This window comes from Parambassis ranga, chromosome 3 (genome assembly GCF_900634625.1).
Source record: "Parambassis ranga chromosome 3, fParRan2.1, whole genome shotgun sequence".
NCBI lineage: Eukaryota > Metazoa > Chordata > Actinopteri > Ambassidae > Parambassis > Parambassis ranga.
In genome coordinates this window covers 13,778,341-13,805,446 of record NC_041024.1, presented here as the reverse complement: position 1 = coordinate 13,805,446, position 27,106 = coordinate 13,778,341, and the positions used below count along the sequence as shown (strand labels likewise).

The following is a 27,106-nucleotide window of genomic DNA, read 5'->3' as shown; positions in this document are numbered from 1 at the left end:
TCTGTGTATAAGTGTGTGACACAATGTGTAAACAAGAGTACAAGAGAAAGAGTGTATGTGTGTGCAGATATGATATGAGAGATTTGAACTGTTCACGAGGCACTGATAAATATAATAAACAGATTGAACCAGGACCTCCTCACACACACACACTGCATACTAGTTGAAATTTTAATTTCAGGACCACGTGAACAGACACACAAACCCACCAGGATTCTTGCACCCAAACACACACACACACACACACAATAGACACCATACTAATGTTAATTGCAGCAGCGCATGCTTGGCTGAGCGTGTAAATCAGCAGAATTATTGATGAGGATTTTATTATGAAGTTAAATGCTAAGGAATGGATGAGGTATGAGACTGTGCCTCAGTGATAATTAAAAGCCTGCATCACGTGATCTAAATACAGTTTGAGAGGCTTTTCCAAGCTGCCAAAAACATGTCTGCTTTCACAGACTGATAGGATATTTACTATATTTATAATATATAAACTCATTTTTTTACTGTCTCATGCTCGATATAATGTTTAGATTTATATTTCCATTAGCTTTCACTGGTGAAAACTGAAAAAATCTCTACCTTCCATGTCTTCTTAAAAAATAGAAGATAATAACAGATTAGTCCTAATCCCACAAACAATTGCTAAGATGGTACTTCAATTCTGAAGATATCAAAAAGCTTAAATATTCAAATGCTTCATTATGGCTATTTTCTTTAACATTTCAAAATAAATCATAATAATGTCAAATACCATGCACATTAGTGGCCAGCGCTCAAACAAAAAGCATGTTAGTTACAAAGCGCATTAACTAGCAGACCTTCATTTTTTTCATGGTTAATGTTTCAGGAATGTTGTTTCCATTAGTGAATAATCCCTCGTAAATTATTGTTTTTACCTCAGCACATTCTGGTTTGGGCTACGATTACAATTCTGTAAAGATTAGTAGACTCTGTGCTCATGTTTACAATAATAATTGTAAGCTTATGGTTGAGAAAGGATTGACTTCATGGTTAAATAGAAAAACAAACAAACAAAAAAAAACAAAAAAAAAAACAAGAACCAAACACTTGACAAAGTAAAACAGGCCCCACTCTCTACACTGCCATCATCCCTCTGCAGACTTTGTGACTCTATAATAACATCACATTATTTTGTCCTTCGCCCGAAATGGGCTGTACACTCTAATAACTACAGTCAAACAAAGACTTTATCATTTGAAAGTAAACGTGTCATTTTGCCTGTGATGTTATTGATGCTGTTGTTGTTGCTCGCCTGGTGTCATTATTAGCTTTGAAAGCATGAGACTGAGTATGGTAGGTTTTCTGCAAATAAGTAAACTATTTTCATCGGTTTTTCAACAGATTAAAAATAAGATTTCTCAGTGCCAAATGGTGGGAAAGAAGAAAGAAAAAAGAAAAGAAAAAAGGTACTAATTCATGTTCCCTAGAAGGTCAACCACCCTGAAAAGTAGATGAAATCGCTGCTGCTGCCACATCAAAGATGGATGCATCCTGTATGTCCTTGTGTACATGCAGTCTTTGTCTGTGTGAGTGTAGGTGTGTTTCAGAAGCGGGGTAAAAAAGCCTGTCTACATGACATATGGTCACACTCCCTACAAACATCACATTGTAGTGTACTTACAGACAGCATTTTTGTGACTGGAGTCTTTACTGGGCATCATCTTCACCCCCCTGGACTTCAGCTCTATTGCTTTCTTCACTGTAGTAAAGACAAGAAATTACAAACATGAATATAAATAGATTTATAAAATAAAATACTAATTGTTTTTAAAATTGCATCATCTCAGTGCATTACAATCCTCCTCTTACAACAAATTGACCCAAAATGCAAAATGGCATTAATTAAAAATTAGAACAGGATAAAAGCAGAAGAGATTAAGAGACACAGAGAAGTGAGGACAAGAAGACGGCTGAGAAAGGAGGAGAAAAGGGGAAAAGAGAGGAGCATTAAAATTTATTCCATCTATTTTATCCTAAGTGGCAGCGCAGCAGAGGATAACAGAAAAATCTGTGCTACAACCAAACTACATTCCACTGAGAAACAGGGCTGCCATGAAAAGCACTGCCTGTCTCTCTCTCTTTTTCTCTCTCATAGCCGCACACATTTTGGGTATATAATAGAGACACAGTGGCAAGAATGAGTCTCCAATAACTGAGGAAGAGAGAGAGAAGAGACAGGAAGACAGACCGGTCTTGGATCACCGTGTTTTGTGTTAGGAGAAGCCAATTAAATGTGAGCCATCACGTGGAAACTAACCTTAATATACTAATTAAGCCATACAACCAGTCGATTAGATGACAGTAAAGGTCTAGCAAGTACAGTCAGGTGATTTCAAACAACTTTCTCTGTAAAGTTACAGTATAAGCCGGAAAATAACAATGACCATGCAGATAAGCTGTCAGTCTGAAAGAGTGTAACATACCTTGATACTGTGCACTGAATCCTTTTCTTCTGTGGTTGCTATCTGAGGTGAAATGTATCCGAAGCCAGTTCTTATTTGAAATTACCGGTGAGGGCAGAGTTGTGCCTGTCAGCCTGGGAAAATGCAAATTAAAAAAATATATATAAACATATGTATTAAGAGCACAAATCAAGCAGAAAATATTTTGGGCACAGCACGTACAGCAGGGTATATTAATATTTACATTTTCAATCATCTGGAACAGAACAGCCTTCCTGAAACAGACCTAGCAACAACTTTTACCTCCTTACCTTATTTATATAGTACCACACTGAGAATACAGCACAAGACAAGACAGATGGAAAAGACAAGGTATGATGTAAGTGTTGCAAACACACACAGAATCCACCTTTGTAAACTAAACCACAGAGCTCTTCTATAGTGAATAGTGTATGTTCCCTTGTGGTACTCTTGTGCAATGCATTTCTATATCCTAGTGAGAATCACCCTGAAAAATAGACAGATGTTTACACCCCTCACCCATTACGGTGAGAGCACTCAGGACATAGAGACGGAAGAAGAGCTTTACATATTTCAGTCAGAGGTAGAACAATACCCTGAACAAATTGCAGTTGTTGGGGGAAAAAAAGAGCTGCCATGTAATTACAGAGTGCACCATTAAAAGTGACAGCATGAGCGGCTGAAAAAAAGGTTGTCAAATTACTCTTCACAAACAATTCTAAGAACAGAGTGTCCCACAGTGCTGGAGTGTTAATAACTGCTGGATATGAATGACTTCACAAAATGCTCTATGCATTCTATAAAAAATACCCCTCTGATTTGTCCTATGAGGTGCACTGCCCAGCTGTAATTGAAGTTGAGTTGTTTACTCTTAAAAAAAAAGCTTTAGGAAACAGATGTTGGAATTAAATGAGTGATATAATCTATTATAATTACTGGTGTTATAATCATCCTGGATGACAGACAGGGTGTATGTAGTTTAAAAGAGAATATTCAGCATGTAAAAAAAATATACATTTACTGTAATATGATGCTTTTTATTCAACAATAGAAATGCTTTGATCAATTGTAAAGAAAGAGAAAAACATGTTGCAAATTTATATTTTAAATATTTAAAAATGTACTCACTCAGGTAACAATGAATATAATATATATATAATAAATAAAATATATTAAAACCTGGCGTGCATTTAAAAAAATTACAAGAACAGAGAGAAAAAGGGAAGCGGTGCATGGATGTATAGTAAAGTTTGCATGTTAAAAGCAGTTCACCCCATGTTAAAAGCAGTTCACCGCTAAGATGAAGCGTTGGTTGCCTATGGTAAGTCTTACATCAGCTTTAGCTTCCCTCATATTTCGTTACCAACGGCAACCAAAGCAGTATTAAAAAAATTAAAATGGTGCATCGAGACAAAAAAAGGAAATGATGTAAGAAACTGCCTGGAAGCCAATGTTCTTCCAACCTCCCCAGAGCCAAGAGAGCCACTGTAACTGCCCTTTAATAATGCTGCAGGTATACTGAGCAGATAGAGAGACATTGAGGGCGGGAGAAACACAGATAAGGAAGGGCAGAAACAAAATATGAAAGGAATAATTCAAAAAAATAAAATAATAAGTGAGCTTGTTAAAGGATTGAGTGCTTATTACAGGAAATAGTAAGTCCTGCTTCTCTGAATACAGCAGGGTTATCAAATAAAAAAAAATCTGAGAAAACGAACATGAAAGAGCAGACAAAGACACTGCAGATGCGTCAGCCTGAAGGCAGTATAGCACTGTGGTATACACAGTGAATACCAACAGCATTGTACAGCAATGTGTTATCTGTCAATGAGTCAACTATTGGTTATCTGTGAGGCTGAATGTGATGTATTGTGGTATAAAAACATGGCCTATGAAAGTTGGAGCAATACAGTCCACACTTTTCTCTACTATTATAACATGGTAAGGTATGTAGTGAATTAAATAATGCAGCCTGTATGTAGTGTTTTGCACCTTGCCCTAACCTATGACCTGACAGGTGTGTGAAGGTGTGTGTGTGTGAACTTCTTTACAGACACCAACAAAGAACTGTATACTAACTGTATATGTGTTTTCTATTTCTATCTCAGTTTTACTGAAATCATCACCAACATCCTGATGCTATGAAAGTTTAATAAAGTGAATGAAAACGTTTTTATAATGCAACAAATGACTGTATTACAGGACCTAAAATTTGTAATTACGACGTCACAAATATATGTTGCAAGCCACATAATAATAATAATAATGATGATGATGATGATGATATGGCATGCTTATACCTGCAAATGAAAGTCCCCTAACGTGTGCTGAGAAGATGGAGGTACACAGTGACGCATCCTCAGCCATCATGCAGACCTTTGCACTGCCTACCTTCGGCCTTGCATGACCGGAGCTGTAGTAGTCTTTAGTGGCTCTGTTTAGAATTCTCAGTGCCTGTAATATTAGTTGATTGTGTGGTGTATTAGGCAGTTCACACACATGAACTGAACAGGCAGTGAAAGGGAAAGCTACAATTGTTACGGAGACCCCTCTTTGTAACCTTGTTGCCCCTGTGAGCTTGACAGATTGTAAATGTGCAAAAACACACTGCCAGGGAAAGTTAGAGAGGCCATGTACAAACATACTCACAGTGAAGGCAACAGCTAGAGACAACCAAACAGAAAAAGAACTGTTTTATTTTTAAATCAACCAATAAAAAAACTGTGATGGATAAACAGCAACATAAACAACTCACACTGATTCTACAAAATGTCTAAATATGTCTGATTGGTGCAAATAATGTACATTATGCACACAACATAGCATACTACCACAACTGAAGATTAACAAGAGGCCAGAGCTAGTGAGAGTGACAAATCATCTGCTGAGTAAGAGGGCATGGCAGAACGCGCCATGGGTAACAACTGACATGAGGCACACCTCTGCCTGTGCAAAGCCAGTATGTTCTTTGAAAGCATGCACTGAAGGCAGCTTCATTTTATGTTTGGAAATGAGTGGGGCTGACCAAAGGTGACCAAAGACATGGTACTACTGAACTAAATTGCTTCTTTTTTTTCCAACAAACCATTCCAGAAATGTTACATTAAAGTTTTCTGGCCAGAGTCACTCAGTCCTGTTTTATATTTGCTTAAATTTATTTGGAAACTCCCATTCTTCTCTCTCTTCTTATCTTTCTCATATATAATCACAGCATGTACAGCCTATGGCAGGGATTTAAATGAAATCATTAAAAATGATATTTGAAGGAGATATGATGCAAGTACAAGAATGCATGTTGGAAATGTGTCATTTTGCATAAATTAAATCAATGTGTGTTTGAAAGAAAAAGGTGGGGCGTTGAGAAAGAAATAGATAAAAAGAGCAAGATATGGTGCATCTTTTCCATTATTCATGGGGACTGGGTAGCTGCCTGACACTGGAGTGAGGGAGAGACAAGAGGTCAGCTAAGAGAAAGAACAAGTGATGAGACTGAACTGAGTAGATGGCTACAAAAGAAGACGAAGAAGCAAATGAGGGGACCGACTGACGAATGTGGTGCAGAATCTGTTGCTTTGTCATCAAGTGTGCCTGTCTATAGACAGAGATGGAGAGAGATCAGCAAAGCAAGTTTTCATATGACAAGAAGAAATGCAGGAGAACGATAAGTAAGAAAAAGGACAAAGCCTGACAAGAAAAGACCTGGAAAAAGAAAATCAACTGCCTGCTGAGAAAAATGGGCTGATGGATGAAGAACACAGTGGAGGAGGTGCAACGGGAAATTCACTTAGATGGAAAGGAGGAGGTTAGACTAGCTGTGAGGAGAGGTCAAAAGTGATAAAAGGATAGACAGAGGGGCAAACCTAAATGAGACTGGGCATAACAACTACCAGATTACAAAAAATAGAGACAAATGAGAGGGAAAGTGAAGGTAGAGGGAGAGGAGTGATGATGAAAAGGGAGAGATGAAAAGGGAAGGACAAAGGAGTGAAATACAAAAACACAGGAATTAAAAACAAAGACCAAAATCTTCAAGATAATAAAGAGGAGGTTGCAGAAGTAAAGAGAGAGAAAGAAAGAAAGGAGATGACAGCACAGGAGAGGGAAAGTCTGACAGACCTGTGAACAGACTGCAGAAGAAGAGAGGCCAATTCACAAAACAGAGAGATGAGGACAAAGAGAAGTGTTTGTGTGCTGTATCACTTCTCTATTATTAGACCACCAGCTTCTCTGTGATACATGAACATAAGACACAGACAGCTTTCTTCTGCTCGAGCAGTATAGATTTGGCCCTTACCCTCATTTTTAGCCTGCTTGTACTGCTAGCAACATACGTTTTGATTATATTGCACCTGCTAGTCCCCTGCAACATGACAAAAGACACAAGAAATGATTAATGTTGATGAAGATTCTCAGTCATCCAGGTCATATTCGTTGAGATGATTGAAGCAAGGTGTCTGGACTTGTAGAGTCCAGACACAGATATATGTTTATTCAGAGTGTGTACTGATAAACCTTAAATAGTTTTAATCTTATAACACACCCACGCATTCACACAGAAACAAACACACAGACAATAACACCACCCAGTAAACATAATTTAAAATGTAAATGTAATAACAAGACAAGAGAGGTGCTCCAAAGTGGAGAAAAAAAAAGAGCGGAATGGCAGCAAAACTAGAAGCAGATGGAGAAGCAAAAGATGAAGAGGGTCAACACAAGGTGGAAAAAGATGCAGAGGTACATGAGGGGAGCACAAACAAATAAATACAAGATTCAGGTTAGAAATGGAGCAAAAACTCTGGGCCTAATTCACCAAATTTATCATGGATAGACTTTCAGCTGGACAAAGTTTGCCTCTTGTGGTGCCACTTGTATTTCCAGATAGGTAGGTTGGGTGGTGGTCAAAGGTCACTGTGTTTGAAAAGATATTATGTCTGTTGAATGTAACATTTATCAGGTAGAATGTGGCCTCTGTTTTGTAAGACACATATACCTGCATTCTCCCATGTTATCTTTCAGAGCTGCTGCAAGAATGAAGGCTACCACAGCCATTTTGTTTGTGCAAGAGATCCAGGGCACCTATCTCCTGTTTGTATTAAACATGGAGAGGACGCTGTCAATGACATTAGCATGGCATTTCTTTTGTTTGCAGACACTGATGTCTCTCTGGGTCCCTCAGACCATAATCTCAGCTTTGCCTAAAGAAGTATGATTGGCCTTGGATGCAAACTGTCATGATGGAGACCATAGTTGACAGATTGAAGACAAGCAAAGGACTCCGAGAGAAAAGCTGAAGAATCTTGGGTGTTTTGAAAGCATGTCCAGTGGACAGAAGAGACTGTAATCACTGCCTGATGAAATAAGGTTGGCTGCTTGATGAAACAGTGCGAGAACAGCAGGAACATGATACTGAGTTAAAGGAAGTAAGCTCCCTCTTTGGGGAGTATGTATAAACTTCAATCTTGCACAGGGTTTGGAATCACATCACATCATCATGTGCAGAGCCATAAAACAGCACAGGATCCATTGCAGGTGTTCTTGTATTATCTGGCACCTGATTTGTGGGTAATGGTTTCATCACATTATGTCTAGTGACCCTTTAACCCATTGAATGGAATAATTGCCAATTATGGCATTTCATTGAGTCAAATGGAAGGCTGAAAAAATGTAAGAGGGAGGATTTGATTAATGTGAACATTTCACTAGTCTCTTTAAATCAACACAGCATACCACTGCTTATTAAAAAATCCTTGAGTATCCTGGTGATGATAAATTATAGCAAGCTCTTGATGTTTCAGCACTAACAACTGGGGTGAATCAATATAGATAATGACATGACCGATAAGGAGCAAAATATGTGTTTGTAAAGGTTTTGGCTATGCTATGGAGATACAGTACGGACAGAAATGATGGATTCAGCTCAAGAAAAGAGTGAGAAAGAGTAACAGGGGCAGAGAAAAAGAGAGAGAGAAGGGATGGCCACAGGAAGGGCAGAAAATATACAAAAAGTGAGAGAGATCATGTAATGAGAGGCAGAAGTTAATGTGTAGGCAAGAGTAGAGAAAACAATGCTCCACCATTCAACATGTCTATTGAGTGGCATGTCATGGGCCACGAGCAACAAGCAGCATGTGTCACATGAACATTAGCTAGAGCATTAGCTAGAGTGAATTAAATGTGACTGAGTAATGCGAATGTCTCGAGGCGTGGCTTGCAAAGGTGAAAACTTTAACACCTCAACTAAAGACTCGCAGAAGTATTATGGAGAGTGATGCCTCTATACAGACTTGCATCTGCACTGGCAGATACTCAAGGCTGGAGTGTCACAGACATGAAAAAGTGGTGTTGAGCTTTTCCTGCTTTTACAAAGCAGTATTAAGAAGAAGTCTTTTACACACCTGACAAATACTGCTGCTTAGAAAACCAGGCAGCTTTACCTAGAATATTCTAAAAATGTCTTCATCCAAATATATTTGCCTGCCCAGATCACTATTTTTCCCATATGGATCACCATATTGATTCTTGAAAAACATGACCAAATGCATGCACTGAGAGAGACTGATGGCATTTTCAACTGCATACATAACTAGCTGTGTGACCTGTTGACATTTCACTTGCTAAATAGAGAAATATAAAGGAGGATATACTAAAAGCCGTATGGGCTGATAAAGTCATTGTGCTGCAGTAGGCAGCAGCAACTCAAATACCTGGAAATCTAATGAAATCTCTGTGTTTCTGACTGTCATTCACTTTTCAGCCACAAAGTCAACAAGTAGCTACTGCAGCCAAACCTTTGTGCCTAGTTCAAGCATATAAATGTTGCCAGTGTTAGATAATCCAGGATAAAAATCTTTCAAATTAGACCAAAGGCAGCATATGCTATGATTGCTTAGTGGTTTAAAAGCAGTAAATGCATACACACAGAGACACACAACACACACGTCTGCAGACATTTCTCTCAGGAAAAACATATAAGAAATGACATGACATGAGATGGCCATAATCCACTTGCATAAAGAAGTAAAGTAGACATGGCAATATCATATGGGTGCATGCATGCGTGCATGTGTGTGTGTGTGTGTGTGTGTGTGGCATGCATGCGTGCGTGTGTGTGTGTGTGTGTGAGAGTGTAGGGCATAGCAGTGTTTGTGTGTATATGTGACAGCTAGTCAAGCTGACATTCAACCTGCCAGCTAGCAGACAGGAACATGAAACAGGAAATTGCTTTTGGGACAGCCAATCAGAAAAAGCTCTCCGTAAACAGGAAGAACCCGTCACAGTGGTCCTGTCAGATGTCAGTCATTTTCACAATGACCTGCCCAGATGCCTCACTGAAAATGTCAATCATCACTTAATCCCACCTCTAGAGAAAAGTACTTAGGGATGCATGAGAGTTTCCATAGCAGAAACCCATTCAATCTTACTGTAAGGCAAAGTCGTCTCCAGCCATTGTGGTCGCCTAGACAAGACTATGGTACATCACTGGTTACAGTAGTGTTTGCTGTGCTGTTTGTTAATTATCAGATAGATAGATAGATAGATAGATAGATAGATAGATAGCTAGATAGATAGATAGATAGATAGATAGATAGATAGATAGATAGATAGATAGATAGATAGATAGATAGATAGATAGATAGATAGATAGATATTCAAAAGACTTCAGGTGTTGGGTGTGCACTCCAGTCTACTCCCTATGTTCCCCTGCATTGCAGAGGGTGGGATGACAGTGGTCCTTGAATGTTATACTGTCAGAGTTAAGCTGTGTGTATATGTGTGCACATACTTGAGTGTGTGTAATCTGTCAGAGCCTAGAGACGATCAACAGCTCACCCTGTCAGAGGGCCACTTAAGACCTGACACACAGACACACACAGCAAGACACACACACAAAATGGTATCATGAGAATGCCATGGTTGATGTGTACGGCTCGGCTGGTGACAGCTCCAAACGTGCAATTATTCTCCTTTCCTTTTGTCTTGTGCTATTCTTCACCCCACTTATTTATTTCTCTACCTATTCATTCATTCTATTTCTTTGCAGGTTGTAGTGCACCACAATCATAAACACTTTTCTACACATGGGAGACAACAAGTCACAAGAACATGAAGAAAGATCTCTAAATGCCTTTTTTTAGGATTCACCCCAGAGAATATCAATAATAGCCTATTACACCAAATTTGGGCCATTTAAATAAACAAATCTCTGTCTACACATTACTTCTATCAGACACAAAAATTTCTGCATCTATTAAATTGAGGTTGCTAAAATTTTGTCTCCCATTTCTGTCAGTGCAAATAATCTGTAAACTCAGCAGGGAGTCACAGGATAGACTATGACATCCAGTTCGTCAAAGAACTCTGAAACCAAGAGGTGTCAGCTCTCTGCCCTTGTGTAGGTTGATTTTTGTAAAGGTATCTTGAGTAGGCTATGTAGATTTTATGCGTGCATACCTTGCATAATTTAAAATGAGATTATTGTTCCTGTGTTGGGATTTGTCGTACTTTTAGAACTTTCCAGACACTTCCTAGGTTTTCCCCCCTCTGCAGACTTTTAGAATTGCATTGAGTTAAATAAATATGCTTCCTTAAGAAGCTACACAGAGATATCTATCGAATGGTTATAAAATGCATTCTAACATTTCTAAATTTCCCAGATGTTGTTATTTATCAGGTGAATGTTTTAAAATGTGTTTTCTGTTTCAGCCATGTCCTGCTTCATAAATATATGACACGCAATGAAACCCTGAAGCCATCCAAACACTCACCATCCAGTCCTGTTGATTTCTGAGCAGACATGGCTCACAGGCACCTCTGTTGTTATTACTGAGGAAGGGCACATGTTTTTTTTTTTGCTATTCTCCCCCTCCAGATTTTTTTCCTGCAACTACGGGATAGTGACAACCCTGCATGCTTAGCCATTATGGTTTTTCAACTCCTACAAAAATGCATGTAAGCCGTCTGTGATATTCTAAACAAACCAAGGTGAATTCCAACCGCGTTCTAATTTTAAAAAGCAGAGTGTGTTCTGGCACAACAGAGTGCCAATTTTTGAACACAACCGCAGAAAATGAGGGTGAAAACACAACAATTCACCTTTCCTATGGGATTTGAATAAATCAGGAAAATCAACAGGTCTCCGGTGCAGCTAATCAATCAGCAGTTGTATGTGTCCTCTCTAACAACATCTTTAGTTCTCCTTTAATGTTAACTGACCCTATTGAAAGTATACATGTAGCAGAAAATTGCAGTACAAACAACCACTGTTCTCTTTATTCTGAACAGCTCAGTTAGAATAGAACATTACACCTCTAGGCTACGAATTCTTGAAAAGTGCCATGTTCTCACAGAATGATGCTGATGTCCACTCTGTTTTCATTCTCTTTCTTTAAAACACAAAGAATTTGTCTACACGATTGACCCTTAAAATGTCAGTGGTGATTTTGCATGTAACTGTGCTTTTATTATGTATTTATATGCCACTCAACACATGGTCATTTACCCCTGCTGATTTTCACACAGACTCCTGTGGTCCCAACAAGACAATTTTTCTTACTCAATATTACAATCTGTGTATGAGATGTGCCTCACCATATGCTTGGTGCTTCTGTCCCGCTGATTTCCAGGAAGTCGTATTTGTCCTCTAATAAGAAGTCATTAAAGACGAGAGCTATCGTGTCCCCAGGTTCAGCGAGGATTGACCATGTACAGTCCAGGTTATTGTCATACTCTGCAGGGTATCCAGGGCTGGTGATTGAGCCTGCAGTGCCTCTTAACGTACCACCACATGCTCCCTCCGCTGGTCAGAAATAGAGACACAGAAAGAGACAAACAATAAGGTAAGGAAAAACCCCAACAACACATGACTATCTATACTAATCCAAATTTGGTGCTTGCTGGGTTTCTATTTCTAATTTTAAATGTTATTTCTGTGCATCAATCTTAAATTGTTTGTCTATTTATATTTGTTCTGTTTTATTTTATGTAGTGATTTGTGGTGAAAAAAATACTTTTTGACTACAAATATTCCATCATTCTCTATGAAAGGTGCAGTTCTAACAACCAAACTTTAAGCATTTTTTTTTTTTTCTTTTCCAATAAAGAATTAACCACAGACTGCAAATAAACCATCATACTCTTTTTAAATTCGGCGTGGGAGGCTGTAGCTTGCATACAGTTGCTTGTTACATAATTTGAGTCAGACCTTTCTGTGCCTTAAAAGTAATCAATACACCAGGGCGTCTCATCTTACCACTCATGACCTCATGGTAAGGTCCTTCAATTCTCATGACCTTTGCAATATTTTTTTTATTATTTCTTTCTTGATGTCTTATTTTACCTTTAGATCAGTTCGAGCCAACTTAAAAATACATCTTATCTATTCCCAATTGTGTACTTTCATTTTTAAAGAAGCACTCGTGTTTAAGACAGGTGTCTGTGTAAGTGTAGCTCAACATAAGCAAGGAAGGAAAGATGGAAGAAAAGACTAGAACACAAGAAAGAAAAAAACATCATACCTCTACAAAATGGTGATGGGAAGTCCCACTGTGCTCCACTGCCAGGTGATACAATGCATGTGAGGATACTGTGGCCTTCCAGCACAAAACCTGACTCACAGCTGTATCGGATCTTATCCCCCATGTTGTACCGTGAGCCATGAATGACTCCGTTTGGAATGAGACCGGGGGTGCCACATGTATGGCTGGGTAGGACTGAAAAGCAAAGAAGACAGATATGATTGTTTTTAAAACAATTAGAAATGCAGTCATTGTAGTCCTATTTAAGAAAAATAAATAAAAGTTAATCATTGTTCCAACCTGAACAACAGCCCATACGACACTATATGAGAATGATGTAACCATTGTGCTTTTATTCAGCGGGCAATCATGTTGTGATCCCTCATATTTATAATTAATATCAATCAGACACTGTCCCTACTTCAAAGAAAGAAAAGACCAAAGACCGAATACCACATTCAATCTCAGCAACACAAAATGCCAAAAAGTGTGTATGATCGGTTTTCAAGAAACCTAAAAATATGCTACAGTGTATCGCATTTAGATGTCTGGCAAGCATTTCGCCTCTAATGTGCATCTGTTGTTGTCCGTTCTTAGATGACACAGCTCTGCAGCGGGAGCAGCTATGGGCAGCTCATGCTATAACTAGGCCAAAATCAGCTATGACTGTGGCCAACACGCCTTAGCTCCACAGAAGGGGCAGCAACACTGTGGCTGTAGTACAACCTGGACAAACTCCACAGTATCTAACCCTGGTGTACGCTGTGTGCTTGTATGTGTATTTGTATAACTGGAGCATGTTAACTTGCTGGGTGTGTAATGTGTGTATGAAAAGCATGTCTAAATGGTTTTTGAGTGTGTCTGTGTCTGTCTATGGGCATGCACCGCACAGTGTGAGTACATGGAAGGGGTATTCACTAAGTCAGTCTGTGTGTTTGTGTACGCTGTTCCAATTAAACGCTAGCATGGTAATTAGACAAAGCTTCAACATGAGACCCTGAGAACTAGGGCAGAGCGAAAGGGGGGATGGGGGAGGGTGAGGGGAAGACAAAAAAGAGAGGAAGAGGAGAAAAAAGAAAGGAAGGTGAAAGACAGAGAGAAAGCAGAGGTAGATGAAGTGATAAAGGCAGGAGGGGAGGAGGAGACAGGAAGGAGGAGAGACAGATACTCTACTCAGACAGAAAAACAGAGAGGTGAACTAATTGCAGTGGGCCCTAAACATGTATAATTTACTCTAATTGACTCATTATTTGGACTGTATGAAGTCATGCATTAGAGGCAAGTTACTCACACTCAGCTGACCATGCTGTCCTCTGTGCAAACATGCTGCCTGCTTTGTTTTAATAAGGTGAGGCACACAACTAAATCCAAAGCCTAAACTAAAGAGCATGGGCAGAAGAAGGGAAACGAAGCCACCAAAAGGCGAGACTGAAAGGAATCATGTGTCCAAGCCAAGTCATTAGTCACACTTATGTGACCGTACAGTTTTATGCCAGCCAAGCTGTCGGGAAAAAATAAATAAATACCTGCCTGGTGCACACAGTGTTTCCCTCATTTAGACTGATGTCTGAGGAAGACATCTGAAAGAATCAGGGGGTATTTCAGGAGGATTAGTGTTCACAAGTATTGTTATTATCCTGCTAATCTTGTACTTAACTACAAGAACAGTTTTGCTACAGTTCTACTGTAAGACAAACCATTTGGTGGAGAGCTGTTGAGAGACGATTTTACAGGACTGTATGTTATATGATGCGGTGCCCAGTGTGTGTTTATTTGTATACTGAAGGTGATTCAAACTATCTTAATACTGTACATTTCTTGAGATAAGATCCCCCACAGCTGTTACAGCAGCTGGAAATGATAGGAGCATGCATTGTACAATACAGTAAAACAAAAATAGATATCCAAGAATACAGAAGAAGAATGCTTGTAATAATAAAAGAGTAAAGTGCCTTCATATTGTATCCTATAATGAAAAGCACACTTTCTGAAATGCTAATATATCTTCTTTTTTAAAACACTATTGATCTTCACATAAATGTATTTCCCCAAATGTCAATTTCTTCATAAGTGTCCAGTGCACATACACTCTACAGCAGGGTCACCAAAACTGCCACCAAACTTCTCTTTTGAGCGACACAAACTTTAAGGGAATTCTTCAGTGCTCTAAAAAAAACAGTCCACAAACATGTCTGCATTTAGACCATTTTATGATCATGGTGCCATTTAAACTACACATCTAAAATCCTAAAAAGTGGTTTACATGGTCTAAGTTATGTGCCACTATTTCTGTCAACGTAACATTCATTAGATTTCTGGAAGCCGTGGTGTCCTGCAGAACATTGTGTATAACATCATACTGCCTCTGGCAGTTTGCCTTCTTCCCACTCTGCATCCAGCTGCAATCTCTTACCCAGGGGAACAACTCACACATCCCCCCAGCTGTCTACATGATGTAATAGAAAGGGTGAATCATCATCATCATCCTTCATTGTTCCATGGTCCAGTTCTGACACTTATGTGTCCTCTATGTAAGTTTAAGACCTGTCTGTAGCTATGTACAGCAGGCGCCTATGCACTGCAAGCGGCTCTATTCTATCAGTCAGCATTCACCACATAGCTTTCACCACTTGTGTATCAATAACCAATATGTGCCTATGACACTGTCACTAGCTCAGGAGGTGTTCCTCTATAGATGACCTTGGTGTATAAGAACAATGCAAACCAGGAAATCCCCAGGACTTGTGCATTTGTCAGTCACAGTCTGGCCCTTCTTAGAGTTACACTCACCACGTTCAGAAGCTGACTACCTACCTTTTTGCCTAATTTATTCCACCTCTTGACAGGCCATTTCAAACAAGACAATCAATGTTATTCATATTACCAGTCGCTGATTTTTATGTTGTGGCTCATTGTGTATCCACATAAATTTAATTCCTCTTTATTTAATCCCAAACATAGGGACTGCAGCCGTAAAGCCTGCTGAATTACACAAAGAAAAGTTAAGGTATCATAACAATTGTGTAGCCACTCTGGAGTTTGTTTTAATCTTACTTTTGTCTGGAGAAGAAATAAATCTCTCTACAGTGTGCAGAGTGATATTCATTATACAATGAGTTATTCTCACTGCAAATTTAGATTGAATAACTTAATAAATAAATCATAACAACAACGACTGTGTGTACTATGCTTTTTTAATCTGCAATGTACAACATTGTTTGGCTTTAAACTTGCATCTGGTAAAGTTCAAATGAGCCATCTGTTGTATTCAGTGGAATAATGACATTGATTACTTAATATTGTATGACTCCATTGTTTTAAATGTTGATTATTTAAGGCATTTGCAGCTTCAGGTCATTTAAGGTTATTTTATAATAACAATTCTGAAGAAAAAAAAAGTTAGATGAGTTCAAGTAACTGCCATGTCTGCAGAGGACATTATCTCAGTAAAGCCTATTTGGTGGAAACTTGTTTTTAAATAAAAAAAGATTTTTATTTTTTTTATTTAAACACTAAATATTGAGAAAATATTTCCCTTTGCTTTTGCAATGAAGTTTATGGGACTGTATGCTATATTATACCTGCTTGTCTTCCAAATGTATTTGGCAAATGGCATCCAAGTAGCTGAGCCCTGCGATGATTATTCCCACACATTGCAGCAGCAGCAAGTGTTGTCAGGCATGTGCCTCCTTTGATACACATACTAGCGAGGAAAGCTCAACTGTGCACAGTGCTGGGGCAGCAACCAGAACATGACCCCTCACTGACTTCCCAGCCATAAACTTGATTGGGGAATTGAAGCTCCATCTGTGCAGGCTGTGTAGTCATGGAGAAGAATTTTAACCATTTGAAACAGCCACCCTCAAAGGAGACACGTTCAACCTGTGTGTATGCGTGTGTCTGTCTTAAAACCTGTTTTTATGTTGCTATTCTTGGGTAAATTAGTATTTGTATAACTTATACTGCAGGGACATTGATGTGTTTTCACTCACATACTGAGGCAGCAAATTCACCCACTCATTTTACTTAAAGAAAAGGGTTAGGGTGAAGTACGCCATCGCTTTCATTACTTGAATTGAGCAGGAGATGAAGGTAAGTCATTGTACTATGCTACAAAGTGATGCATGCAGACTCTTTGAGTCCGTGTGTGTATGTCCATGTGTGTGTGTGTGTGTGTGTTTGTATTTGACTGATGGTGCTGCTCTGTTGTGTTTGTCCCTTCCGGCCCTTAACAGCCTTAGGGTAGGTCAGTGTGTTGCTATAGCAACTATAGGCCAGGGCATCATTTTAGTGGGGATTCAGAGGCGATGAGAGTTAGGGTGTGTGAAATGACAGAAAGAGAAGGGGTTGGGGGGGAGCAGAGAGTTAATGAAGGAAGAACAAGTTGTGTTAAAAAGGAAGGAACAACTAACGGAAGAAAACAATAAGACCCAGAAGGAATGAGGAAGTACAGGCAACAGAAAGGGATGGATGGTAGAATTGTTTTGTTAAATTAATAATACATTATTATAATACTAATAATGTTTTGCAGCATCCTTTCATAAAGGCAAATATATTCTATTTTTTGTTTGGTCGTTCCAAATCTCTTCTTTCCCCTCTTAAGTAAATTAATACCCTCACAGAGTTCTCTTCTCCTGCTACACAACCATAACAAGCTCATTCTACAGCAGGACACTAGTTAAGTCAATCCACAGATGTCAGGCTGTAAAAAAAAATATTTTTTCATTTTCTTTTCTTCCGTCCTTATCTGTGTTCAAAATACATAAACAGTAATAGACTTAAGTTCAAGCCTAAAGGGGCTGCCGCTGACAAGTTTATCATCTACAGCAAGCGCCTCTGTGCAACCATTTACACATTACACCAGACACATAGCAACTAACCATCCGTATTGTTGTGATTGATGGATAAAATAGATGCTTCTGGATAAAAGCCAACTGCCATAACCTCTTGATGTGTTGATGTGCAAAAAATGCAGTCCATATGGGACACATCATTACTCAAACCCACATAAACAAATCAACAAAATAATAAAAAAAAGTGGTATGTACCAAGCTAACGGTAACAGCAATAATAACAAAAAACAAAATAAAATGTATAAATGAACTCAGTGTCTTGTGTTCCAGGCTGCTTGTGTGCCACCACCCCCTTCAAACACAAGGCATAAGAGTGGAAAATGACCTCTACTTCCCTAACAGTAACAAAACAACTGGAGTGCAATATATCTGTATCCACAGCATGTAACTTGCCACAAGCCAAAGTTGGAACAGATGTTTTGTCAAATCTAGTTCTTCATACCTGGCAAAAATCGCTAATTTCTTGTTTGGTTTCCAGGGGGCTGTGAAGTTAAAACCAAGCGGAACCAGAACAAATGTCAGACCGTGTGCACATATTGCCAAACAGGGATTTGGACAGATGTTAACATTTGAAATCTGTCAGGGAAGATTCAACTTCCAGAGAGATTAAAACTTTGGCAGTCTTGTTAACTTTTTTTTTTCATATTTTTTTCTCTCACATCCACGTCAGGTTTACTTAAAATTCACTTCAGAAGAGTTCTGAATACAAAGTACAGAAAAAGTTACTGAGTCTCAAAGTCATATTGTACATCTGTCATATGGAGAAGGTGCGTATGACATTATTTACCTGCCCACCATCCAATATTATGAGGAAATAAGCTCATATCTGCATCTCCTGGGACCCTGAGTTCACACTAAAAGCACTTAATTCACCATATAGCGTATTGGTGTATAGGAAACAAACCAGAAAAACCCCCACAAGACTTGCTCAGATGCCCGGACATTTATCAGTCACAGTCCGGCCCTTCTTAGAGTTACAATCACCATGTTCAGAGGCTGACTACCTACCTTTTTGCCTAATGTATTCCACCTCTTGACAGGCCATTTAAAACAAGACAATCAATGTTATTCATATTACCAGTTGCTGATTTTTATGTTGTGGCTCATTGTGTATTCACATAAATTTAATTCCTCTTTATTTAATCCCAAACATAGGGACTGCAGCCGTTCAGTTGTAAAGAAAATTTAAGGTATCATAACAATTGTGTAGCCACTCTGCAGTTTGTTTAAATCTTAGATTTGTCTGGAGAGGAAATAAATCTCCAAAATTCACTTTAGAGGAGATCTGAATACAAAGTACAGAAAAAGTTACTGAGTCAAAGTCATATTGTACATCTGTCATATGGATAAGGTGCGTATGACATCATTTACCTGCCCTCCATCCAATATTTTGAGTTAGAGGAAATAAGCTCATATCTGCATATCTCCTGGGACCCTGAGTTCACACTAAAAGCACTTCTCAATGGGTGCAATCCATAATCCATTAACACCTCTACTCAGTCCCTGTGGTGTATATGTATTAACAAACAGCAATCGCCATACTCCTTTAATCTGTGATTCTTGATGTAGAGTTGTTTCTGTTGGAAGGATGCCAAAACCCCTGAGCTAAATGGACTCCCTAGCACTGCTAGTGCTCCCATGGTGTAAATGTATTAACAGCTTCACTGACACATAGTACATAATAACTCTGACCAAACAAACTGTAATGGGGCTCCTGGCCAACTATGGCCAAGGGCCATAGCTGTTTGGAGGCCCCTCACCACATGCTGAGCTCTCCTAGTTTTAATATGTCAACAGTTAATGTGACATTTCAGACAGCACTAACTCATTAATCAAAGACATTAAAGGGCTGTTTCACCTTCTGAGCACACCTTTGCTCCGACCAATTGAGCCCTCAAAATTGATTTTCATCATTTTGCTTTGGGATGTATGTGGGTGAAGCAATGATAGTTATGGTACTGCTCTGAAGAATAGAGTTGCAAGGGATGTGTAACAGGATTATAAAGTGGCTGCAAACTATTCATAGAATCAACTTTCCTGTACCATTTTATGGTATAAAGTCTCACAGGCTAACACACTGCAACACAACTGCACTCTAACAAAGTCACAAAGTATAATTAGTCAATTTATCGAGTCGAGTATCCAGCAGAAATTTTAAGTTTACCCCACTTCACAATGTCCTGAGAATCTGCTGCTTTTTGTTGTTGTATGTACATTTATTTTGACCTTAAGCCATAGGTTTGTATATGGTCATGAGATATAAAGACCTTAGATTGTCTTCCTCTTCTTTCTAAAATGTTTGGGGCACTGGATCGCTGCTACAAAACCTTTCTCTGTGTGACTGAGATGTAAAGTATCAACCCTGCTGTTGGATTGGAGACATTGAACCTCTTTGGCTGTATCATTAACCTGTTTAGCAAACACAACAGCACTTAAAACCAAAGGATGATGTGATGCTATAAGGAAATCAAATAAAGCCAGCATGGATTGCTTCTTTTGGCTCTTATTCAAATCAACATCCACCACCGTACATCCAATGATATTACAGATCAGAGCTTTCATTCCTGCATTTATTGCTTTGGGACATGGTGCTGTTTATTATCTCGAATAGTGACTGCACTGTCCAAGATAATGAGAACAACATTTGTGAATTCTGCTTAACAATTCTGGATGCTGGATTTTCCTTTTATGTGTGCCAACCAGTGATGTTTCCAGCTTAATTCCCAACGATCAGCACTGAAGGAGGGCAATCAGAGTACAGACTTCACTTTGTTCAACAACACAAAAAATATAGTAGAATAAACCACAGCCTAATAAATCAGGGCTGCACAACACCCACAGAACAGAACTTAATACCAAGATAATACCAAACACTGCAACAGCAAAACATGCTATACAGCTTTGCTGTCTGCCGTCCTGAGCTGAGACATAAACCACATTTAGCTGGAGAAAATCACCCCTTAAAATGTACATTTCTGTTCTGCTCCCTTGGAGTAAACGTATTAAAATGTATTAACACCGCCGTTCCTATGTTCCCTTGGTGAAAATATATTAGCAGGGCAAGTGACATTTCCAGCAGTGCCTCTCATCAATCACCTGCTAAACAGAGTAATCACTGTAGCAGCTACACTCTGTTAAACACCAGTTCTCCTCAGCTTGACTATGGAACCACGAAATATTGGATGGTAATATACAATATCCCCATGCTGTGAAGACCAGCAGCCCCACAATCACCAGGTATTTAACATCAGACACGGAGCAGAAATGTGGGCACACAAGCCACATGGAAAAACAGCACATACTGCACAAGCTCCTGTGTTCTGCCTCTAACATAAAAAACATGTTTAGAAGCTTTTATCAATTACAAATTACACTTTCAACATTAAAAAGCTTTCTCCCCCTGTAGACAAATTTGTTTGCTGATTCGGTTCATCTTTGGATGTTTGGTATCACTTTAGCATAGGCGCTGATGAAATTGTTTTAAAAAAGTTACAGCAGTGAGAAGTAGGCTGACATTATTTTACCACAGCACAGCCTCACACCTGTAGTGTCTGTGTGTCATTGTTTTGGGATAGTAACTGCAGTTAGTTATCAAATAATGATTCCCAACCTTTTCAGACCTGAAGCAGGGAGGTTTATCTGCAGGCAATAACAATATGTGGCAAAGAGAAACATTACTTCCAAGACAGAACTTGTTAAATTGAACCTTAAGGGATTCATGCTTTAGGCATTTTTGCTTTCACCCTTCAGTCCTCCTTAGCTCTGTTGAGAAGGATCTGGCTGCCTCGGTCTTGTCGTCTCTGGCTCTTGGCTTGTTCTCTAGTGGTAAGGTGGGATGCATGCCCCTTTAGTAACAAAGGGACTTTTTACTGACACTCAGATATTTACTGACACTCTAAAATGAATGACTGTGAAAATAATTCCTATAAGCCCACTGTTTTCTTGACAATATTTGAAACAAAGGAGAAAAACATTGCCATATACTATGCCATTAGTTATTTTTTACTTTACTAATATACTTTAATAATACAGGAATTTAGAGCAACAATAGTTCTCTGCACTAAGTAGTAGCTTAAGCATGTACTGAACCTATAATTACCTCTTTAGTGTGACAACTAGACTATATTGAATAGCGTTCAAATTTTAACAGCTGCCACACAACTGTACAAACAGGAAAGCTTACTTAAGTTAATATTATATTATATCAATTGTGTTTACATTGATTTACCTACATTTTATTTGCTATACAATTTAATGGCTTTTGTGAATGGTCTTTGACAAATCAATAAATAATATAAAACAATAATAAACGAATCACTAAATGTAGGCCTATGCCCAGTATAGTGTCAATGTTTTCACCCCATAAGTTTTATTAGTGACATAATCAATATGCCAAACTCTTAATTGGATATGCCATGAATCAATACATCTTCTCTCTAACTTCAGGATGTACATCTTAAAAGTTTTCAGAAACACCATTACAAGTCATTCTTCTGACTTTCATTCTGACTCCATGCACAACAATCGAAATAACACTGTGACACTTTTGGAACTCGCTCCTGGCCAGTGGTTGCTATGGAAACAGTGACCGAGCCTGAGGCTACAGAGTGCTGCAGGGGACAAACAGAAGAAACATCAGTCAACCTCTGTGTAACAACATAGAACACATCCACAATTATATTACTCTGAAAAGGAACATCTGCAACCATGTACTATTTTTTTTTTGCGACTATCAAAATGATAATCTGGAGCAACTTGTTTTCAACAGCAACAAGCAGGTGTGACATCCCAGAGCTTGAGTGCTAATTTGAAGCTACTGCTGAGTAACAGTTTAAATTAGATTTTTATTATTATAATAAAGCTCATGCAGTCACAAAACCTTGCTTGAACTCCTGGGTAATTTTTCTTGATACATGAACAATGTAGTTAATGGGAAAGCAAGTTGTGCTACTTTCTGATAGATGCATTACTTAAATGCAATAACACTGAGTGCATCAAAGAAATGAGTAGGATTAAAAGAAGTCAGCAAACAGTATGTCTGTCTGTCTTTCTACTTGTTTGTCTATTGTTCTGCGTAACAAAATTTGCTTAGGACTCCATGTACCCTTCACAATAGCTCCTGAAAACCCCCACACATCACTCTGACAGGCAGTCCTAAAGAAAACAGGAGCACACATAAAACAACATCTCATTCAGCCAGAAAACCTCAACATCTCTAAAAGACACATCCCTTCCCCTCTCTCATCACTTCATGGCCAAAAAGTACTGCTAACACTGCTGTTGGTGCAACAATGCAGTTGTTGTAATAGATGAATCAAGCATTAATGGGAAACATTTTGAAGCTGCTTTGTACCATTATAATGTGGTGATATGGCTAAATAAACAATGTAAAAGCTTCCCGTTCACTTAGCAACACTTTGCCACAGGATGTCAAACCTTTCATTTGGCAGGTTCCGACTGTCCCTGCCAAACAAACTATAAATTGAACTGCATACTTTTTGGAGGCTTCACAGCCTAATGCAGAACAAACGCTTTCTGAGCTACTTATATATGAGCGGAAGACTTTGCAGAGGAATTAGGAGGGAGAGGTCACCAGGGCTGACAAGCTTACATGGCCACATCAAAGAGGCAGGGCAGACCTGTTGTACACACAGCTAGTTGCACAGCACTGAACCAAAGCCAGTGAGGTAACACAGACCTCACAAAGTAAGAGTGAAAGCAACAGTGTATTCACACCAACAATACTGTGTAAAACATATAATACACATTTTATATTATGCTACTTAGCAGCTTCCTATGCCCCAGTTTGTTATCCACGTTATTGCCTTTGTAACCTGGGCCACAAGCCCAGTGAATTCTGGTGTTGAAATTTTACTACCCTTTTATTATATGTAAAAACCAAACCATTCTTTCCCTTGGTCCTGTTAAACCATGTTTTAAAGTGATTTTTTCTTACCTACTTCAAATATGGGCTCTTGAAGTTGCCAGTTAAATAATCACTTTGAGCGCTGGCACAGCACTGAGACTGAGTTTGGTTTGTTTACCAGTGGTGGTGATGATGCACCCATCCAGTAGGTCACATATTTGTGTTTTACACTGAAGAACAGTCAGACAATAAGAACTCTTGAGCTCTATTGTCAGGTTTAATTCACTTTAAATATTTTCAGGGTTTTTTTTTTTACTTTGCTGGCCATTTCAAAACATAGGACCTTTGCTATAGTTTGTTAACATTTGTTATTGTCTTTAATTATGCTTATTAAGTCATTTAAATATGTACATTACTTATTTTAAAGGGTAACTAACTAAGGATCTGCAATACAAACACTAGTAATTTGTGCAAAATAGATAAACTCACAATCCTATTGTGTTCAACAGTGCAGCAACAACTTAGTCAAATTATAATAGGCCTAGATTTGAATTGGACATGGCATAAATGTCTAACAAACTTTAAGAGAATTAAACAGAGTAGAAAATAAAAACAAATGTTCAAGGCTGCAGACATCAAACATTATTGAATGCATGAAGAAAATGGAACAATACGAGACAGTGTTGATTTCTTAAATGTTTAAATGGACATTAATCATTGCTGTCCCTGTTGCTGATTGTATCTCTTACACACACACACAGCAAGACACCCACAGGTCTAATGCATCTTCATTTAGTCTTGCTGTCCTCTGGGCACATTTACATCTGTCAACTCACTGTACAAAATGGATGGGCTTGTGGGTTGTGTGTCTTTCTTCGTGCTGCATGTCCGCATGGCACAAATCCATCTGTCTTTATGGGTTGTGTATTTATCTCTATCACTAAAAAAATTTGTTGCTATGTTTAACTTCATGTACTTGTAAGAAGATACATGTTTGCCTCTGTCTTTGCACACACACACAAACACAGAGTGTGTACATGTGTGTATGTGTGTGCCTGCATGTGTGCAAAAGAATCAATTTCCTTGGTAGGTGACAGTTCATGGTCTCCTGGGCACCAGAAAATCGTGGGTAAACTCGATGTCAAAACTATTCCCATATATCATCAGAGTGACAAACACACACACACACACAAAAATGCAGTATGTGTATTTATTTAATTCTGAGATATACAAGTAGAAATTATACTGCAGATATATGTCATTTTGCTGAATTGTCATTATATTCTCAGTTATTGTTCTGTTGTGCTATTATTTGTTATTTGAAAGGCATAAAAAAGGTGATTTGTCTGTTTAAAGACTGAAAATAGTGACATTAGGAAAAAGAATAGCTGGAACTCAGACTGCAGACTGTAAAAACTGTATTTTACACCAAGAGAAATTCAAGCCAAAGAAAACAGAAACTGTTGTTTCTATTGTCTGCCAGATGATGGGCAGGGACATTGTTTGGCACATACAAACGAGTTGTAATGGTTTAACAGCTAAAATGAAATAATGATTAAAATTGCCCGGCAATTATTCCTTGTACTTTACTTGCTTTATTACTAATATCACTTCTCTGGTTAAAAAGTCAAGAAAAAGCTGAGGCTGAGGCCACATTATCTAGATTTTGTGAGGGTGCACAATCTGCACTGATTCTTCCTAAATTGTGGTTTATCATTATCTTCTCTTTGTATACAAGATAATTATAAACCTATTATTATGTGAAACCGCCAACTGAGAAACGTGTGACATACCTAATCCTACTTCTCCTTGCTCATTTGGAAGTGAGCATTGTAGAATTAAATGACCCTTGTACACAGTGGAAGGAGTAAAGTGACCAGTCACTGACAACTAAGACTGTTCATCACTGTGATCACCACAGGTAAATCTACAAATAAGTTTCCTTAATTCAAATACAAATCTCCAGAAGGAATCTATCAGTTCATAATCATGTCAATAATGCATCATGCCAACTTTAAAACATTTCAGAGATCATGTATCTTTAAAAAAGAATACACATATAACATACACATAAGTGTAAATAATCTGTACTAAATAAACTGTATAGAAGGGCCTATTGCATTTTGTACACTGCACTGGTGTTGGTAGGTTTTGTTTCCCCACACACACTTGGAAAGAGCAGAGCATGGAGTTGGTTGGAGTCTGTCTCCTCACCTCCACTTTGGCTGTTTAACTACAAATGATGCACATCACAGACTTTTTTTGTCTGTCAGCTGTAAATATGCTTACAAGTCAGTAAAGGATGAATTGAGGGACATAACTGAGACAGCATGGTAGCCGATAAATCACTGATGTCCATACCTCCAAAAACTCCTATTACAGCCTGACATCAATCAAACCAACAATGGATGCGGACAGCTAGATTTTGCTGACTCAACCTCACCACTCTAAATGCTGCTTGTTGGCTTATGTGCAGCCGGGAAAATTCTACACTAAAGAACTTCTTTAGAAGACAACCTAATGTTCCTGCCTTTTTTTGTCCACACGTTCTCCCTGGATTTTCAGACTCCCTGTGTATAACAATGCTTCTTTTTCACTATTTCCCAACAGTTATTCTGTCACTCGTTCAACGCTTTCACCACAGGAGCCTCACTGTTTTCAGAAAGCCTGCTGATACTAACTCATCACTTGTGCATGTGCTCGACAGTAAACTCAGTAGGCCTTATAACAAAATGTGTCACACAGCTGAAGGGTACAGGACGGTTATTACAGCTGGGACATTCCACCACTGTAAACCTACTGCAATAATGACCAGGACAGCAGTTGTGAATAGGTATCAAACATGCTACTATTAGCAGAGCGGTGATTAGCCTGAATCTGTAAACCTACAGGACCAGATAATGTTGACTGATGACAGAGCCACTGATTAAAATTTCTGCTTAGATGAGAATATATGATGGTGTAAAGCCCAATAATCATGTTAAGGGGTGTCAGGCCTTCTTGTCAAGGGCAGATGTCCTGCAGGTTTTTGTTCCCTGAAAGTTAATGAGCCACACTTTGTAACTGAGACTAAATGTGGCTCATTAACTATCTAGGAGGAACATAGAGGACGCCAAGACTGCAGCTTGACTTTTTCAGCGGGTAAAATATGAAACAGCTATTACAAGAAAACAAACACATGTACAGTTAACACTGTTCTTTCTGTTCCATCTTATTACTTCCAATAGAATACAAATCCCTGCTTATTTTAACACAAGTCATTTAATCTTTGAAGCTGGGACACCCAGTTAAGGTAAGAGGATAAAGATGATATCAGGTTTACCTGAATTACAAAGTGATAAGAAGGAGGGTCAGTGGGAGCGACAGGAACAGTTTATCTGGCACATTATGAGCAAAATACGTGCTTATGCACAAATG

General features: G+C 38.6%; 1 protein-coding gene across 1 annotated transcript in view; it reads right to left on the bottom strand.

The window, feature by feature from the left end:
• Positions 1–27,106, bottom strand: part of LOC114433624 (CUB and sushi domain-containing protein 1-like) — a 219,612-nt gene that overhangs the window by 130,957 nt on the left and 61,549 nt on the right. Inside the window, exons 4-7 of the mRNA XM_028402269.1 lie at positions 12,971–13,165; positions 12,045–12,252; positions 2,454–2,566; positions 1,652–1,729 (exon numbers count right to left, since the gene is read on the bottom strand). Coding sequence (XP_028258070.1) covers positions 1,652–1,729; positions 2,454–2,566; positions 12,045–12,252; positions 12,971–13,165 — 594 coding nt within the window. The remainder of the gene's footprint in view (positions 1–1,651; positions 1,730–2,453; positions 2,567–12,044; positions 12,253–12,970; positions 13,166–27,106) is intronic.